This window comes from Brassica napus, chromosome C7 (assembly GCF_020379485.1).
Source record: "Brassica napus cultivar Da-Ae chromosome C7, Da-Ae, whole genome shotgun sequence".
In the NCBI taxonomy this organism is placed as follows: Eukaryota; Viridiplantae; Streptophyta; class Magnoliopsida; order Brassicales; family Brassicaceae; genus Brassica; species Brassica napus.
Window position 1 is genome coordinate 25,858,032 of NC_063450.1, and position 17,725 is coordinate 25,875,756.

At 35.2% G+C, this 17,725-nt stretch overlaps 2 protein-coding genes and 1 long non-coding RNA gene across 5 annotated transcripts; 1 reads left to right on the forward strand and 2 right to left on the reverse strand.

The window, feature by feature from the left end:
* Positions 1-127: 127 nt before the first annotated feature.
* Positions 128-1,720, reverse strand: LOC106371058 (cytochrome c oxidase subunit 6b-1). Its single transcript, XM_013811079.3, has 5 exons — positions 1,490-1,720; positions 908-1,204; positions 725-807; positions 547-628; positions 128-447 (listed from the first exon to the last, which is right to left on the reverse strand). The coding sequence occupies exons 1-5, from the start codon at positions 1,661-1,663 to the stop codon at positions 394-396; spliced, it is 690 nt and encodes a 229-aa protein (XP_013666533.2). The 5' UTR covers positions 1,664-1,720; the 3' UTR covers positions 128-393.
* Positions 1,721-6,026: 4,306 nt separating this feature from the next.
* LOC106371056 (alcohol dehydrogenase-like 2) lies at positions 6,027-11,350 on the reverse strand. 2 transcript variants are annotated; one of them, XM_013811078.3, is made up of 9 exons: positions 10,924-11,343; positions 10,797-10,843; positions 10,384-10,712; positions 10,123-10,205; positions 9,875-9,950; positions 6,912-6,976; positions 6,717-6,812; positions 6,464-6,625; positions 6,027-6,327 (listed from the first exon to the last, which is right to left on the reverse strand). In XM_013811078.3, the coding sequence occupies exons 1-9, from the start codon at positions 11,116-11,118 to the stop codon at positions 6,211-6,213; spliced, it is 1,170 nt and encodes a 389-aa protein (XP_013666532.1). In that variant the 5' UTR covers positions 11,119-11,343; the 3' UTR covers positions 6,027-6,210. The 2 variants fall into 2 exon arrangements, with proteins under 2 accessions (XP_013666532.1, XP_048618673.1); XM_048762716.1 differs by lacking the exon at positions 6,912-6,976 and having other exon boundaries at positions 6,717-6,784; positions 10,924-11,350.
* Positions 11,351-11,600: 250 nt separating this feature from the next.
* Positions 11,601-12,667, forward strand: LOC106371055. Of its 2 annotated transcripts, none has more exons than XR_007326157.1 (4): positions 11,601-11,807; positions 11,906-11,987; positions 12,334-12,398; positions 12,501-12,667. It is a non-coding gene; the product is annotated as an uncharacterized LOC106371055 (long non-coding RNA). The 2 variants fall into 2 exon arrangements; XR_007326156.1 differs by having other exon boundaries at positions 12,578-12,667.
* The last annotated feature ends 5,058 nt before the right edge of the window (positions 12,668-17,725 follow it).

A 17,725-nucleotide genomic window follows, 5' to 3' on the forward strand; every position in this document is an offset into this window, starting at 1 on the left:
ATGATAGTTATAGACTTGTAGGCTTATTCTTTAGGTTATAGCATTATAGTGAAAACCCACTTCTGATGAGCAGATGTAACCATACAGTGTTTAATAATGAAATGATATACCGTTTTCTTATGGTCTCTGGTACTAAAAATTGAAGCTCGCCATTGAAAAGCATATAATCAGGCAGAACAACATTTCAAAATCAGAAGATCCTCAAAACTTGAGATGAGCATATAGGTAAAAGAGAAAAAATTTGAGATTATAGTTGTTAAATTCTCACATCTTATGAAGGGGAACCAAACGAGCTGGTTCTGTAAAATCTTATTAAACTCTGCAGTGTAATTGGAGCTCTGACATCATGAAGGTAACATCAAAAGAAGATTTTTCTTCAGGCAGGAGAGTGTCTTAAAGAGGACCAGGGAAAGTTCCATTCTCTCTTTGCTCGTTCCACTTATCAACCTACAAACACACACAGAAAGTGTGTTTAAATGTCATTTAACTAATCATCATCAACCAAGTTACCGGAAGCACCAAAGGAGTGAAGGAAGCAAAGTATACCCATTCACCGGGGCAAAGAGATCGGTAAAACTTTGAAAACTTGTCGCATTCTGGAGCGTCGTCACCCTTAGCAGCTACACATCTGAAGATTTTATAAACAAGCAAAAGACTTAAGACATGGGGAGAGGGGAACAGAAGGCAATTTAGGAAAATTACAGAAGAAACACGGTGTTTTCACCTGTGATATTCAATGTAACGTGTGAAACAATGCCTTGTTTGGTTAGTTGTCGGGAAACGGAAATCAGCAGGAGCTGTCTCAAGCTGAAAAGAAAAGACACCATAAGATGAGCAGACAGAACACAAAGAGCAAAACACATCAAAGTAAGCCTCTTTTTCTCGGTGGATGGGTACCAGAACATACCTTGATCTCATCAGGAGTCTCCTCAACAACTTCTTCACTAGCGTTTTCGTCATTACTCTCTTCCACCGCAACAGGAGTCTCATCAGCACTGTCTTCCACTACCACAGCAGGAGGAGCCTCTTCAGAAGCAGGAGGAGACTCAGACTTCTCCTCAACAGCAGAAACAGCTTCCTCAGCAGGAGATTCTTCACTGGCTTTGTCGGTGCTAACGTCTTCAGCTTGAGAAGTAACCTCTGGTGCAACCTCGACAGGCTTCGCACTTGTGTCTTGCTTCACTTCCTTCTCCAAATGATATTGCTAAAACCAAATGAATAAACGGCTAAACCAAATGATACCCAAACATTAAAGATCTGTTCTTTGTCCCTAAGGTCATAGAAGAAAGAACAGAGTCCAATCTTGTTTGACCAATCAGATCTGACAGATGTGAAGTCAAAACACAACAACGCAAGAACCAAAACCTAAATCAAGGAGACTAATCTTATTCTTGAGTAGATCGAAACGAAGATCGGATGCAATAAGAGATTGAAAACAGAGCATCGGCGAGAGACGAAACGAGAAAAGGGATGTAGATGAAGAGATTACCTCGGAGAGCGACGGAGTTTGAGAAGCTACAGATTCCGCCATTGAAGTGAGTGGTCTCCGAGATTCTTCAGATCGACGAGGATCGGAGAGACAGAGAATCTTTTTTGATGACAAAGAAACGAGTGTTAGGTTTAGGTTCTCGCAGGATATATCTGACCATTTCCCATTTCCCATTTCCCACACAGACTAAAACGACAGTGTCTTGTCCTAACATGAAATGGGCCTGAAGCACATTAGTCTTCTTTAGGCCCAGTATATCTATCTACATTGATCCGTAATAATGGAAATTAAATAATTTTGGAAAACGATAACACTGTCGTTTATCGTTACGAAGAAAAAGACCCAAAAGATTTTTGTTTTTCTTTGTGGCTTTCATATTTAAAAAAGGAAACAGAGGTTACAAGAAGAGACAAAGAAAAACATATTAAAACAGAGCCGGGGTGTGGAATCACATTAACCTAGTGGTTAAAGTTTAAAGGCTTCTACGTCCAGATCTGGGGTTCAAATCCCAGGCTATTCAATTTCTTACAGATTGCGCATTAAAAAAGGTCCATATTTTAATTTCCGGACAAAGCTATTTATTAAACAATTATGTAAACTATGAAAAAAGGCTTACAAGGGATCTTCAACATAGTGCAAGTAAATCCGATTGGCTTAGGTCTTCGTATGATGGCTCAGTTGATGCAGTTATAGATCATCATAAGGTAGGTAGTATTGTCGGTTGTCGAATCGTCTATTTAATATTTCTCATAATTGTAATATCATAATAAATCAGCGTTAAAAAAAACAGAGCCAGGGCCCGGCTGAGGAGGGGGGACAACCGGTGCCACCGCCCCGGGTCCAAACTCGTGTCCCCCCATATATTAATAGTTAATGGACCCAATTTTTTCTAAAAGTGTATATTTTTATATAAAAAGTTTATAAATATAATAAATAAAATTATAAAGGGCCCAAAAATATTTGTTATGCATATAGTTTTATCTTCATCACAAAATATACAAAATACTACTGATTATATTTTAAAAATATTTTAAACATTATCTGAATATAAATCTTAAAGGGTAAAAAAAATATTTTAACAATGTTAAGCCGGCCCTGAACATAGCAAGGGAAATTTAAAAAGAAACAGGGGAGAGGTCGCAATGGCTTTTAGAGCCATGGAAGGGAACGAAGAAACACAGCAGCAGAGGGCTGCATTTTCAGACCGAAGACCACAAAGCCACCAAACTTACAGCAAGGTCTGACCCACAGCTACGCATAGCTGTCGACTTATCCTTTGCCAGTTTAATGACTTCTCTAGATAACATGAAATGTGATTTTGTAAGACCATTATGGTAACGAGCGTTACGCTCATGCTAGATGACGTAGATAGATCCATGCCAAAGTTGAAGTATTGCTGCAAACTGGGCAGGAGTAGTACTGACAGATGATAGCCACTGGAGAATAGACTCCCATTGAACAGGAGGAGCATTGAAACCCAGCACACCAATAACAGTTTTCCAGACTTGAAAAGAGTGTGGGCAGAGAAAAAACAAGTGGTCGCTTGATTCAGGAGAACTTTCACATAGTAGACAACAGTTCTCCAAATCAACACCCTAAGAGAGTAAGAGATCCATCGCAGGAACATCCAAGATTCACGGGATTGCTTCTCCAATGCAATATTTTCCTCTTGCACTCTTCTCTCAATTTGACTGAAGTTCTCCTTACAAAGAGTCTTTATAGGAGACTTGAGTTGTTTAAGCTTATAACACAGAGAAGTCAGGTTCTTTGCGGGTGCCCCTAACTGAATCCAAAAATCCTTGATGATAGGAACAAAGGAAGGCAGATTAGCTAAATAACTTGGGAACATGAAAGCACGGCTTCCGTACTCCGGCTTAGTAGAGGTAAGTCTTATATGACAAAGAGTATGATCAGAGAACTCTTGCGGTTCAAAAGAACAAAAACCTTTAGGGTAAGACAGCTGCCACCTATCATTAACCAGACATCTATCAATTTTCTTCCGTATCGGGTCAGACGGACGGTGGTTTGACCAGGTGAATCGAGGTCCCTGCGACGCTAGATCAAAGAGACCAATATCTTATAAGCAGGCGGCAAACTCACGCATAGCTCTGGAAGTGGTGATAATGGTGGGGTTAGACGACTCCCTAGGGTCCAAAATCTCATTAAAATCCCCGCAGACCATCCATGGATGAGAAGATAAATCGAAAGCAATAGCAGTGTCCCTCACAGAAATCCATAACTGCCTCGATCATCAAACTCGTTAGAAGCATAAACCGCCGTGTAGTAAAAGGGCAGAGACTCAGGAGGCGAAATTTTAACCGTAATTGGTTGAGAATCCGCGAACAAAAACTGCACCTTGATAGGATCTTTATATACAAGTCACACCTTACCAAGGTAAGAATATTGATAATTAGCTATAAGCTTCCACTCCGGTCCCAACACCGAAAGAATATACATAATATTAGTCTCACTAATGTGCGTTTCCAAAAGAGCACCAAAGCAAATTCTCCTTTTATTAATCCTTGAAGACAGAGGTCGATGCTTCGAAAAATCATTGATGCCTCGCACTTTCCAAAAAAATGTATCCGACATATATATAATTATTGAGGTTTGCAGTCCCCTAAGGAAAGGGGAGGCGAACCACCAGAGTTTGGCGACCTTTTACCAAGCTTTCTCTTCTTATTCTTCTGGGACTTAGAGAGAGCCGGAGGAGAATATGATTGCTTACTCATTGGCGTGGAGATCACTAAAGAGAGATTAGTTTCCTCCTTGAAAGTCGAATGAGGTTCTTGTTCTTGGTCAAGAATAGCAAACGGATTCACATAAACCACGACAAAATTATCTTGATTTCCTTCCACCACAGACTTAATTGGCACTGCATTCACTGCTGGCATGAATGGAGCCTCTTCCTGAGAGGTTTCTAAGATAGGAGCCGGCCAGCTCGAAAGAGCAGGACGAACAAGAGAAGGAGCAAGATTATCCTGGAGACAATTTGCCAATGAAGAGTCTGGTACCACCTCCCGAGCAATAAGTTGAGAAGGGGAGAAGGGAAGATCCTCAGCAGGTTTAAAAACAGAGCGAGAGGGCTCATGAACTCCACCTACATTAGCCATAACCGAAGATTGCTCCAAATCTGCAAGAACAGAGTTCATACAGGTTTTAACAGGCGCAATTTTCTCCTGGAGAGGAGCATTTTTGGCAACATGCTTTCCTGAGGCCTGCTCTTTAGCTTTATCCTTAGCTTTCCAAGAGGCTTTGTGATACCGAGAGGATTTCTTGTCCCCAACCTTTTCGTGGTCTAAAGGTTGAGACTTGCGAGTAGGGCAAAAATTAGCTTTGTGCCCAATCTCATTGCAAATCGGGCATAAAGGATGAAGTCATGGATAAGAGACCTCTAGAACATCCACCAAACCATTTTCTCTTTCAATCTCCAAAATAGCAGGCAGTTTGACAGTCAAGTCTACAATGACCTTAACGTCCACTGAAGAGACACTCGAGAAAGGTTTTGCGTCGACTATCTTTCCCAAAGGCTTTGAGATAATTTCCAGACCTTCATCCGTGAGCAAATCAAAAGGAACCTTGCTGAGAGTAGCCCAGATCGGGGCACTTTGCAGTGAAGGAGAATCAATACTGAAGGAGACTTTCCATTCAGTTACGAAAAAAGGCGAGTCACCAACTCTCCATAGCTCATTCTGGAGAATACGTTGTCTAAGAGACACCGATGGGATGTAAAACATAAAGGCATTCTTCGAGAGATTGTGAATCGTAACTCTCCTATCTCTCCCCCGTAGATAGTTTAGGACTCCCCAAATCTTTCCATATGAAGGAGCATTACTATAAAAAATACCGACAATATAGTCAGAATGAGCCTTAGCACCTCTTTCGAACACCGCATTTGGAATCTTTACACGCGGAACACCTTCCTCAATACGATTTACGGGATAGATGATTTCGGGAATTGCCTTGCAGCTTTAGATCTGCTCAGCCAGTTGAACTCAGAATCTTGAGTAGGACAGCCTTAAATGGAGCCTCTCCAGAAAGAGTAGATGAGAAACCAGATTTGTCTCCAGACGAGACTGCAGGGACCGACAAATTTTTGACCGGAGCATCTTCCGGAGCAGAGGAACCTGAAGGAGGGACCAAAAAAGCTGGTGAAGCACCAGACACAACAGGCAAGGAAACAATTTCGTTGGTAGCTGCAGGGGCTTCCATCATAATCGAATCATGGATGACTTGTGAAGGAGAGACCATCGAAATGTCAGATGCAGGGGGAAGAAGGAACAGAAGGTCGGGGGGGGGGGGGGGGGGACAGGAGGCACCAGCAGTGGCTCCGATACACCGGCCATCAAAAGGGAAAAGAAGTCAATGGTTGCGATTAGGGATTTTGACTAACGTGTTTTCAGAGAGAAAAAACTGGAAAAGATCCAAAAGATACTCTTTATGTATCAAAATATATGTGATTTTAAAATTTTTGCACATGAATTAAGTAAATACTAATTTTTATACAATTTACCTTGATTTAAAACACCATTTAAAATGATATGGAGAGAATATGCAACTATATTAGATCGTTTGAGCCCAATAAAGAGGTAATAATATACGAAAACAATAGCCAACAAATGAAATTACATATGATAAATTGCGATATTTCAGTAAAAACATATTTTTTTCCCAGCCATATTCAAGAACATGGATGGATCAACAGAATTTACAGTTAGTAATTATTTTTCCATCCACATAATGCAGCGTATAGAATTCCCTTCCACCAGTAAATCGAAAGCCTTGTTAATTTCTTCAAAGCTTATCTCGTGTGTGATAAAACCATCCAAATTAAGCTCCTGAAATTTATTTAAATAGTTATATAGTTATTAACTCCTTTTCTTTTTACTTGTAAATAATCATATATGATATATTTATATACCATCCTTTGTCTGCATATAATTTGCTTAATTCAAAATTAGAGTAATCGAATACCTTTTTCAAATAACGATCGACGAGAATGGGGATATCAAGTTTGGGTTTTAGACCACCAAACAAACTTCCGTGGACACTTCTACCTCTGAGAATAGCGCGACTATCTAAGCTTATTGGCGAAGCGTTCTTCTCCATCCCCAATATTACCGTCTTCCCCGAACCCTACGAATAAATTAATAGCAAAACCGATTTACTTTGGTTTATCCATAGAATGCTGTACAACCAAATAGAAAAACCGGTAAAAAAAACTTACCGTGCGGGAGCTATTGAAAGCCTCTTCCATCAAGGAAGCTAAACCAATGCATTCAAAACTATAGTCAACTCCCCCTCCTGTCATTTCTTTAATCACCTTTTTCATAACAACAACAATAATGTTTATAATTTCTGTCCGCACGTTTGAAACTAAAATTTTGAAAACTATATATAAAATTTCTGTGGATCAACGGACTTGGCTTATTGTCTTCTCCCCGCATGAGGCCGTATTGACAAAGTCCGTGATGCCGAATCTTTTACCTACTCGACATCAATAATTATGGTTTTTAAATGATAGAATATAACATGAACAAACAAGTAATAACTACGAATAAAATATCTCACATCAAAAGTTTAAGTAATATATAAAGATTAGCCAACCTGTTTAAAGTCTATCGGTTTTAACTTTTAAGTTATAAGTCATAACTAGGTGATACCCGCGCCTTGCGCGGGATGAATAGACTAAAATATCGAAATTATATTGTTATATTTTAGTTGTCCAGAAAAAATATTGTTATATTTTATTAAAATTATATTGGTTCTGGAGTACATAAAAATTGTAGAAGAATAAAAATAAATTGAAGTAAATAATATGAGGTTAAAAAAAGTAAGTAATATGAATTTTATAATTTAGTGGACTGATTAGGACTCGAAACTGTAAAAGAGACCAATTATTAAACCTTAATATCCATTATGAGTCAAAATACATGGTTTGGGTTAACTCTTCTTCACTTGAGATATCCATATTTTGTGAACTAAACTCAATCACAATACCTAAGAAGATTGGAAGCTGAATCGAGTGACTCAAATCTCGGAAAATTCGAACCGATAGATTGTAAATTGACAAAGGCCCTATCAACAAATCTCCATATTTAAAAGAAGTCCATATTAAATGATATTTGACTTCAAACTTAACCGGAAATAATTAAATAAATTTCCAAATTTAATGTTTATCACCATTTATGTTAATTTCATCATGAAAAAATTTGTTGCAAGAGTTAAGGGATTCAAAGAAATTTATTATGCCATTCCTTTTTGATTTTATTTTGCAATCAATCAAGATTAGGTTTAACTTTTTTATATACAACGTTTTGATTTTACAATATAATTGAGTTTATATTGTCTAGGCATAACATGAATGTCACATATGCCATAAAATACATAAAATAATTAATCAAAATTAATTGTTGATTTTGATTAGATAACGAAATTGGTAAGCAAAGTATATCATTGTGTTGGAAAATCAATGCACTTCCCTTAAGTGTATGAGTAACCAACCTTTACTTGACATAAGACATTAGCTGTATAATTCAAAATTTCATCATAAACTTAAATTACCAACCAACCGTTGATGCCGCAAAATAATTGATGGAAAGAAAATCAATTACTTTTAATTCTGAATATTCTAAATTTGAAGCCACAAAAATATTTAAGTTTAATCAAAATGAAAATAAATATGTTATACCAGATAAATAATATAATTCAAATGAAAATAAACATGTTATACCCAAACATAATTCACAGGTTTAACCAAGTATAGTAAATATTTTCTATATGTTTAACAAAAAAAAAAAAAAAACTGATGCGACCATCTCTAAAAGTATATCAATTAGTATATTTATTCATGACCAATAATAATAGTATATCAATTAGTATATTTATTATGTTCTAAGAGAAAAACATGTAAAATATATAATGTGTAGATATATATGTATACTAAATGATATATGTATAACACATAGATATATAAAATATATAATGTCACTACATTACATATACTATTGTCCTGAACAAAAACAAATGTCATTTATCGAGTCTTACAAAAGAACATGAAATTGAATATAAATCAAAAGAAGTAAATATGAAAAACTTTCAATTTGACATATATATCAAAAACTACTTCAACGTCAAATTATAGTGCCAATAGTTCTGAACAATCAACTTACTTTTGAAGAGTAAATCGTGAATTTTATTTATTCATGATGAAACCATTGCTAAGATTACAGAAATGATTTATTCTTGAACATTGGTAAGAGTATATCATATAAAAAAGGTACCAAGAGATTATACAGCCAAACAAATGACGTTACAGTCCGTTTATGTATAAAATTAATTTGGTTAACTAAAGTTAATACATTTATTCGTTTGATTATCATCCCAAAAGTCTTGTAATATATTATAAGAGAAATCTTGAAACAAATATGTCCAATGGCATTCTGTTGTAAATATTCTAGTAAACTATGACTATTTTAATAAATGAGTTGCCACATCAGTAATGGCATTTCTGTTAATAACACATCAAGTAAAGGTTAGTTATTAAAAATGCTCTTCAAATAATAAGAAAGGGATAAGTTTAAATTTGACATGGTAAGAGTCGAGATCCTAAATACGTTAAATCTTTAATCAATATAATTTTCTCAACTGGATATAACGTCCTACTATACCCTCTTGACCGAATATAAATTTTTGAAGTCCTGAGATTTATGGTCGATCAAAAAATCATCTCGAAAAAAGAAGTTTAAGGAAAATCTAAGTAATATATAAAATGTTACAGCTAATCCACTTACTAGTAATCAGTTTAAAATTTTTTAAGTACATGATAAACTCAAATATCATAACCCATATCTTGAAATCTTAAACCCCTAATCGATATAATTTTTCCGATTGGATATAACTATCGTATTAGACCCTTTCAACTGGGTATAACTTTCATACTAGATCATCATGACCGGATAAATATCTTAAATTCAAAATTTATGGCGATAAAAAGCACCATCTCAAAAAGGTATTAAAAATAAAATATTTTATATCAAAATTTTTAAATAATTTACATAATATATAAAGGCTTAAATCAATTCACTTAGTACCAATTGATTTTAAGTTGGAAACTCGTGATCAACCCGGTAATCGAAAACTATTATTATGCCGTTTGGTTCAAAACTTCAGATATTCAGATGTTCCGTTCCGGATGGCATTTGTATTTGATATATCTTGTGCTTTTAGAGTTGGGATATTTGGATCTGAATCCATTGAATATATACGTTAATAATGTTATTTTTGACATGCATGGAATATTTCAACTCAACTAGTGTTATCAAGATCTTATATAAGAAAATTAGAAGAGACACTATAAAATTGTAAGAAGTAAATAAATCACACCTATTTCAAATTTGTCAGGATTAAGATCCACACCGATGATCTTTGAGGCCCCATGCAACCTGGCTCCTTCTGCAACCTATTTGCCAAATCGTTTTTTATCTTCTAAATCATCTAAAAAGAAAATTTTATTGTTTTATATTTCTGTTGGTCTGAATCAAACTGTTTTTTATTGAACAAAATTGTTGTTAATTTGAAAGATTGAACAATAGTGATCTCTATCTATTATTCAGAAGAAAAAAGCAAGGTACCGCAAGTCCAACAGCACCAAGGCCAAAAATGGCAACGGTGGAACCCTCCTCCACACCAGCCACCTTCCAAGCCGCTCCAACTCCTATTTACAACAATTTACTTTGCTTTTTGTTTCTTTTTTCTTTTGTTTTTTTTTGATAAAGATGTTTTTGTTTTGTTAATGGGAGAGTTGCTTATTGATCCAACAAACATAACATAACAATCATGTAAAGTGAGATAATAACAAAAAAAAAAACAAATAAGAATGAAGGTAAATTAACCTGTGGACACGCAACAACTGAGCAAAGCCGCTTTGTGAACGGGGATCTCAGGGGAGATTTTGACGAGATGGGCGATATCTAGAACTGTATATTCAGAGAAACTAGATACGTAGATATGGTGGTGAATAATTTCACCGGATGAGTCTTTGAATCTAGAGCTTGTTCCGTATCGTCTCGTGTTTGACAGGAAATCGTCGCAAAATCTCGCGCACCAGTTGCTCTTTGGGGATTTACAGTCTTTACATTCCTCGCACTGAGGGTAAAACACTGGTAAAACGACGTCGCCTTGCTTAAATCCGTCCACATGTTCTCCTATGCTCTCGACGACACTGGATTAAAAACAAACAAATTCAAGTTATTACGCAAATTGTACAAGTGAGATTTAAAGAAGCGTAACCGAGTGTTTCATTCACCCGACTGCTTCGTGTCCTAGAATCTTAGGGAACTTTGCACGAGGACCCTGGAAGAAAAGTCAATGAGGATAGATATATGGCGGTAACTTAGTTTTGAATATATATGTACATGATATATAATACTTACATGGGTTAATTTCCAGTAAGTGATATCGGTGTGACATAGAGATGTACATATGATTTTAATACGAACTTCGTAAGCTTGAGGTGGATCAACTTGGATCTCTTCTATGACCAATGCTTCTCCTGCTTTTCTACATATCGCTGCTTTGCATCTAATCGGCTTTCCTTTGTTGCAGCTTGAGAACGATGTCTTGTCCATTAGTGATGATGATAATGAACAGTGATGGAATGGGGAGATGAGAGGAAGATAAAAAGAGAACGTTAAAAGCAATGGAAATCTTCCTTAGCTGCTGGTTGGTAGAATAGTAAAAGTTAGAACTTAAAAGCAAGACACGTTTTATCAAAAAAAGACGTTTTACTTATCATGATTCTGTTCCACTCAGATCAACAAATATTTTAATTAATATTATACTAGACTTTAATCCGCACAGTATATGAATTTTTGGTTTTTTATTATTTATTCAATTAAGTGATGTATTTGTAATATTTGATGTATTATATTCACTAAGTAAATAATTTTTTTTTGGCGTTTTAAATCATTTATTTATGACGAATATTCGATATCATATAAACAAATTAAACATATACACGTAATTAGAGAATTGTATACAATATATAAAAACAATGGTTATGAATGTAAAATATGAAAAAATATTATATTATGACTTAGTATATAACACTATTAAAATCAGTATATGAAATTCATTGTATAAATTATTTTGATCACGTGCAACAGGTCAAGTGGAATCTGTGATTCCTCCGATCGTCGGAATATACGTCTCCCCCATCTTCCCCACTCCATAAGACCCTCTTTCCTCTGTTTTGACCTTTCCTCACAAAAGCTTCTGAACTTTTGTACAAAGTTGGATAATTGGTCACTTCACAGAGGTAAAATATCATACAGTTTCTTATCTTTACCATATAAAAGATATTTGCTCATTCCAGTGTCGTTGTGTATTGAATTACTTTATAATGTTTTTCCATAGTCTGCAGAAGCTACTGCGCAGAAAAACTGAAGCAGCCCTTTCAAATGACTACTATGAGTCAGACATTGCATGGATGGACTTGGTACCTCTTCTTTGCCTATTCATTTTTATAGATAAGAAGTGTTTCATAAGAGAATGCGTTTTGTCTGGTGAGCTCTGGTTATTTATTATCAAGTCAATTTTGTGTTTGGGAGTTTGCCATTGAGTCATTCACATTATAACTTTAAGCTTCTATCAACTTATGTATGATTCGGAGTTACATATTACCATTGGTCCATATGAGACATACGAATTTCCGTAAAATTTTCCTTTCGCAGTGTTGTACTTTGCATTTAGTTTGACATTTGTACATTAACAAATTGGATTTAAATTTACATAAGGTTCTTTGCACGATATTTCTCTCTTATCTGTCTTTATTTTCATTGCAGGCTTCATTTGAATCCGAGATGATAAAGCCACAACTGATCTGAAACTCTTTGGTGTCAATCTAAAGGTACATTCCCCTCTTTTTGCAGCTTGGATCAATCAATGTTCTAACTTCTAACGTTGCCATTTTGTCTGAGGTCATTCATTTTTCGTTTTCATTTTCCAAAAGCTATTGGAAGACAATCTCCCGCTTAACAGAGTTACAAATTAAAAGATGTGTCTGCTGCTCCAATTCGTTTCTTTCAGTGACATGAAAGGGTCGTTGGTCGGATTTCACTGAGTATCAAAACGAAGCTGCAAAAGCAGAAGTTACACGATGAAGAATCTGGAGCTGAGTAAAACTGAAGATTAGCAGCTGCGGACAAGCCGGACGAGTCTTATGACTGATGATAGGAGTTTACAAACGACGTAATATCTTTGAGGATATGAGCATACATACATGACACTAAAAGAGATTGCGGATAGAAAGCTTGGGAACACCAAGAAGCCATAAAATGAAAACAAAAGAAAACATTATTATATGGAGTAAGCTTCTTACTACAATAAGTTAATTCTTTTAGTACTTAAGTGCTGCTTTTATTTTTTTCGAAAGAGCACCTATCTTTTATATTTAATAGTTTCCTACAAAATATAGAAAAGACTAAATCATTATTCATTTTTTTTGTCAACCATTTATTATTCATTTACTTTCCTGTAAACCAAATTTTCCACCATGAAAAAAAAAGTAAATGATTATAATAATGATTAAAAATATACGTTATTTCTTCTTCTGTTTTCTGTAGTGAGCAAATGTCAGCAGCAATATACGATGTGATCTTTTTTTATAGTAACCATATAAACACATACAGAAATAAAATAATTAAAATGTGCATGGTGAGGCCAAATGTTTTTTTTTTTTTTTTTGCTAAAATTTGGTGCAGAGGCCAAATGTTTAACAATAATTTATACAAAGTACAATATAAATTTAAATGTTAACTTATAAAATATTAATCCTGCCCGAAGTTCTAAAAGAAAAAAATGTTAAAAGTTTGACAGTGTCACATGTTTCTACTACAAACGTTGTTAAAAGTTTGTGTTAGTTATTTAAACAAAAAAAATATAAAGTTTTAGTGTCAGAAATATATTGAATTTCCTTTTAATAATATTACCTAATTCAACAACAATATGAACGCCTATATTCGATTGCAAAGTGAAACTTGAAGTCAATACTCGATCGCAAAGTTATAAAATCGTGTTTTTCTCAAAAAAAACCCAACAAAGACAAAATTTAATGCAAACATGATAGCATACATATTTCAAAGATTAGCATAATTCAAATCACTATGGACAACATATATAAAACAAAATAAAAAATGAGTTCAAACAGTTGTTAGACATGTTAGTAGACTGAAGGATCATAGCAAAATTATAATAGCAACAATGACGATTTTTATAATAGCAAAATTATCCAACAATATAATATCAAATACACGCAAAACAAGATTATTAAACCCATGAAAATAATCATTACATACAAATAACAAAGACAACATTCCGCGTTAAGTGCTGGCCAATCACTAATCTTAAAGTATAGGATGCATGCATTCCTTTTACAAGTTTAGCTTACGAGCTTCTTCACTTTTGCCTTACAATATAGCATACATAATAAAATTAACTCAACAACATCCGAGTGTAAAATGTTTTAAAAAATTCTAAAACCATCGAGTAGCGCCTAATGACCTTCTAACGGAACTAAGCCGGAAAATCCGCCGAAGGCATTTAGGAAGACCGTCATTTTTATCTTATTTTAATCAATGGTGGTCAGGACTCGAATCTAGGTGGTGGAACTCACAGCCGTGAGTCTTTTACCATCGGGCCACAAATGCCTGGTTATAAAGTGTTAGATTTTTCCTAAATTAATATTTTTTCCTTCCACTATTTGATTAATATACTAACAAATACCTAAGTAAACACTAATAACCACAACTTTGAAATATGGAAGCGCTAATAAAGTTAATGGCCGATTAAATCATTACGAAAAAGATATGAAAATAACAACATATTAGGGATATATATATCTCACATCGGGAATTCTAAGGGACATTAAGTAATATATAAAGGGTTAGGGCCAATCCACTAATCACCAATTGGTTTTAAGTTGGAAGCCCATAATTAAACCCGAATCTAACATGGTATCAGAGCCCAGATCCTAAATACCCTAAACTCTTAATTAAAATTAAAATTAACCATTCTGACCGGATATAAAGATCGTTTAACCCTTCCAACCGGGTATAAAGGTTGTGTTAAACTCGCTCGACCGAGTATAAATGTTCTAAAGTTCCGAGATTTCTGGCTGATAAGAGCTATCATCTCGAGGAGGGGTATTAGGGATATATATATCCCACATCGGGAATTCTAAGGGACATTAAGTAATATATAAAGGGTTAGGGCCAATCCACTAATCACCAATTGGTTTTAAGTTGGAAGCCAATAATTAAGCCCGAATCTAACACAACACATAAGAATTTGTTATGTTGGACCGATTGTGATTCAGAGAGACTAGTTCAGGTTCCACTCATTCCAAAAGTTTGTAGCTAATTGTGATTTTTGATTTCATGGAAACATTTATCTTAGAAGTACCTCAACTTGACTAATTTCTCTAACTGTGTTGCAGATATGTCGGCCACATGAGGTCATCAATGGACACTATCTCAACGAACACGCGGTCTTGGATGGAGTAGACGGTGCCAGCTCTCGGTGAGTTTTAGTTCACCTACATCCTAAAGAGTGAGCAGATACGATTACATATTTACATATTACCACCAGCCTTAGCACGTATATGTCTGTAACTGTCCCACAATTATAATTGGCAATCTCAGGGGACTTCTTATTAACGTCTACCTCTTGGACCAGGCTGCTAAGGAGTTCTATATCAAGTTCAACGAAAGTCTCGCCTCTCCTGCTGTTCTGTTAGTAGCCACAGTGAACACTAAACATAAAATGGAGGTACGAAGTTTCCATGTTTTGGTCAAGAACATCTTTATTTATCATGCACGATTTTATTGCAATTTTTAGTTCGCCAAAGGCATGAATCTAAGATCCCATCTATGTCTTTAAACGTCTCCACATTTTGGTTATGAACAACACTTTTTTCCTGCACGAGCTTATACCACCTTTACACAGCAAACTAAGTTCCCATATTTGTGATTCTGGCCGTTGCAATCATTTTTAATAAACCTTTCCCTCAGCTCAATGTCCTCAATGTATTATTCCACAATGAGTTGGCTCCTACCATAGACTACTGAACATGGTAAGTATTTATATGTAATACAATTAATATTTCTGAGTGCATTTGATTCATGAAACATGTTCAAGATTGGCGGCAAATCCACACATTGCTGCGACGTTCGATGTGACGGAAGTAACCAAAATGGAGGGAGACCCTTACTATTGGAGAGATCTTCGACTTTCTGAAACAAGAACCAGTTCAAGTAATTTTTAAAAGTCTGGTTGACCCATAAAGCATACATCGTAAGTACATTTAACAACAACTTTTGACCAATTGTAAATGGTCTCTTTTGATTTTATCACAACAACAGATGCGTCAACCAGAACAAGGTGTGGTATTACATCGCCTGCAGCGACTGCCATACTAAAGCTAACAGAGGGCCAACTTCATTTATGTTTCCAAAAAATGCGGAGACTTCAACTTCACTGGAATTGTAATGTACATTACACAACCCTTATCTTTCACTTTAGCTTAGCATGTTTGTTCACGTATGGTTTCCCTTTGTAACAGGTACCATGTTCATGCCGAGGTCTCCGTCTACGAAAGTGGCCAGAAGGCAACTTTTGTGCTCATTGGTAATGCTGGTCCTGAGCTAATTGGGAGGCATGCATCAGAGCTTTTTGACAACTATGGTGAGGTTACTCATACTCATCTTATATTTCACCTCCCAAACAATACAAACTGACTTAAACATTTTGATATGGCAGCGTAATGGCGACATGGGTGCTAACCATGAGATGCCAGCTCTACAATGAATGGATACAATTGGTCAAACACACAAATTCAAAGTCCCCAGCTACAACTTTACAGCAAAGAGACAAACCATAAATGTGACAAAGGGTGTTTGTCCTTCTGTTCTGCCACTTATAAGAGTCGTAGTAGCAGCCCTATCTGATGCAGTTGTTGAAATAGCACATGCTCTTGGAGCAGTTCAAGTCTGCAACACTGCCATAGGTGGAGCTCGCAGCACTTGGTCTTCAGCTGAGACAAGTGCATCTAGCATAGAGAGTGACGTGCAGGAGAAAGCTAAGTACGAGACGTCGCTAAACCAGCCACAATCCACCAACCCAAACCATGGTTTCTTAATGGAACCATTATCTATATTTATCGAAGTTGTTACCTTCTTTCATAAGATTTATCTTTGGTTTCTTTTTGTCTTCCACCTTTTTTTTTTTTTGAAACACTTTTGTCTTCCACCTTTTGTTTTGCCTTTTTTCAAGTACAAAAGGTTTGGTAGGATTTTTTCCCCAACAACCATTTTAAAAATTATATGTAGTATTTGTAAACAATAAAATTTTTTACCTTTGCCTATTTTACCAAAAAACAATTTTTACCTTTTAACTCATCTTTATTTCATTAAAATTTTTTTTACATATTTTATTTAGATTCACTTAAAGAAATTCATGGTTGTTTATCTTTAGCACATTTTATCTATTTTAAGTAGATTTAATCTTTACCGAATTATTTGAAAATACTACACCAGTTATTTTTATGTTTCGAATGGATCCACATCGACATCTCCAAAAAAGGACGGTTGAACACAATGATTACGATGAAATTTGGGGGTCTTACATTATCAAATCACATGCAGAAACTTTAGAAGGTTTGATACAGAAGGCTGAAATTTTTCAAATTCAAACTATTTTCCAAGCTTTCTTTATGAAAAAGTTATCAAAAAATATTATATATTTATACTAAAAAATTATTAATCAGATAATCCACGCGTAGCGCAGACACGGACCTAGTGGCATAAAAGATAATAAATTAGTTATACATGTTTAAAGAAAAAATAAAAGTTTAATTTAATGACATTAAATTTAAATTTGATTAAGACAAACTCATTAATCTAACTGAAAAAGACAAGCATTAAAATATGTAATTTAATTTAATTTTCATTGGCATGAGAGCGCAAATAATTTAGAAAACTTAGGGGTATTTTTTAGAATTGGTAACGAACTTTATTTTTTAATGGGTACTTCTCTTTTAATAATATAGATGCATAACTTTTACATCTTGAAGCATAATTACTGATGGTATCTTTAAACTGAGTCTCTACATATTGTTATATTAACTGGGGATTTTCCCGGGCGTTGACTAATATTTTTTTATTTAATTTATGTAACACC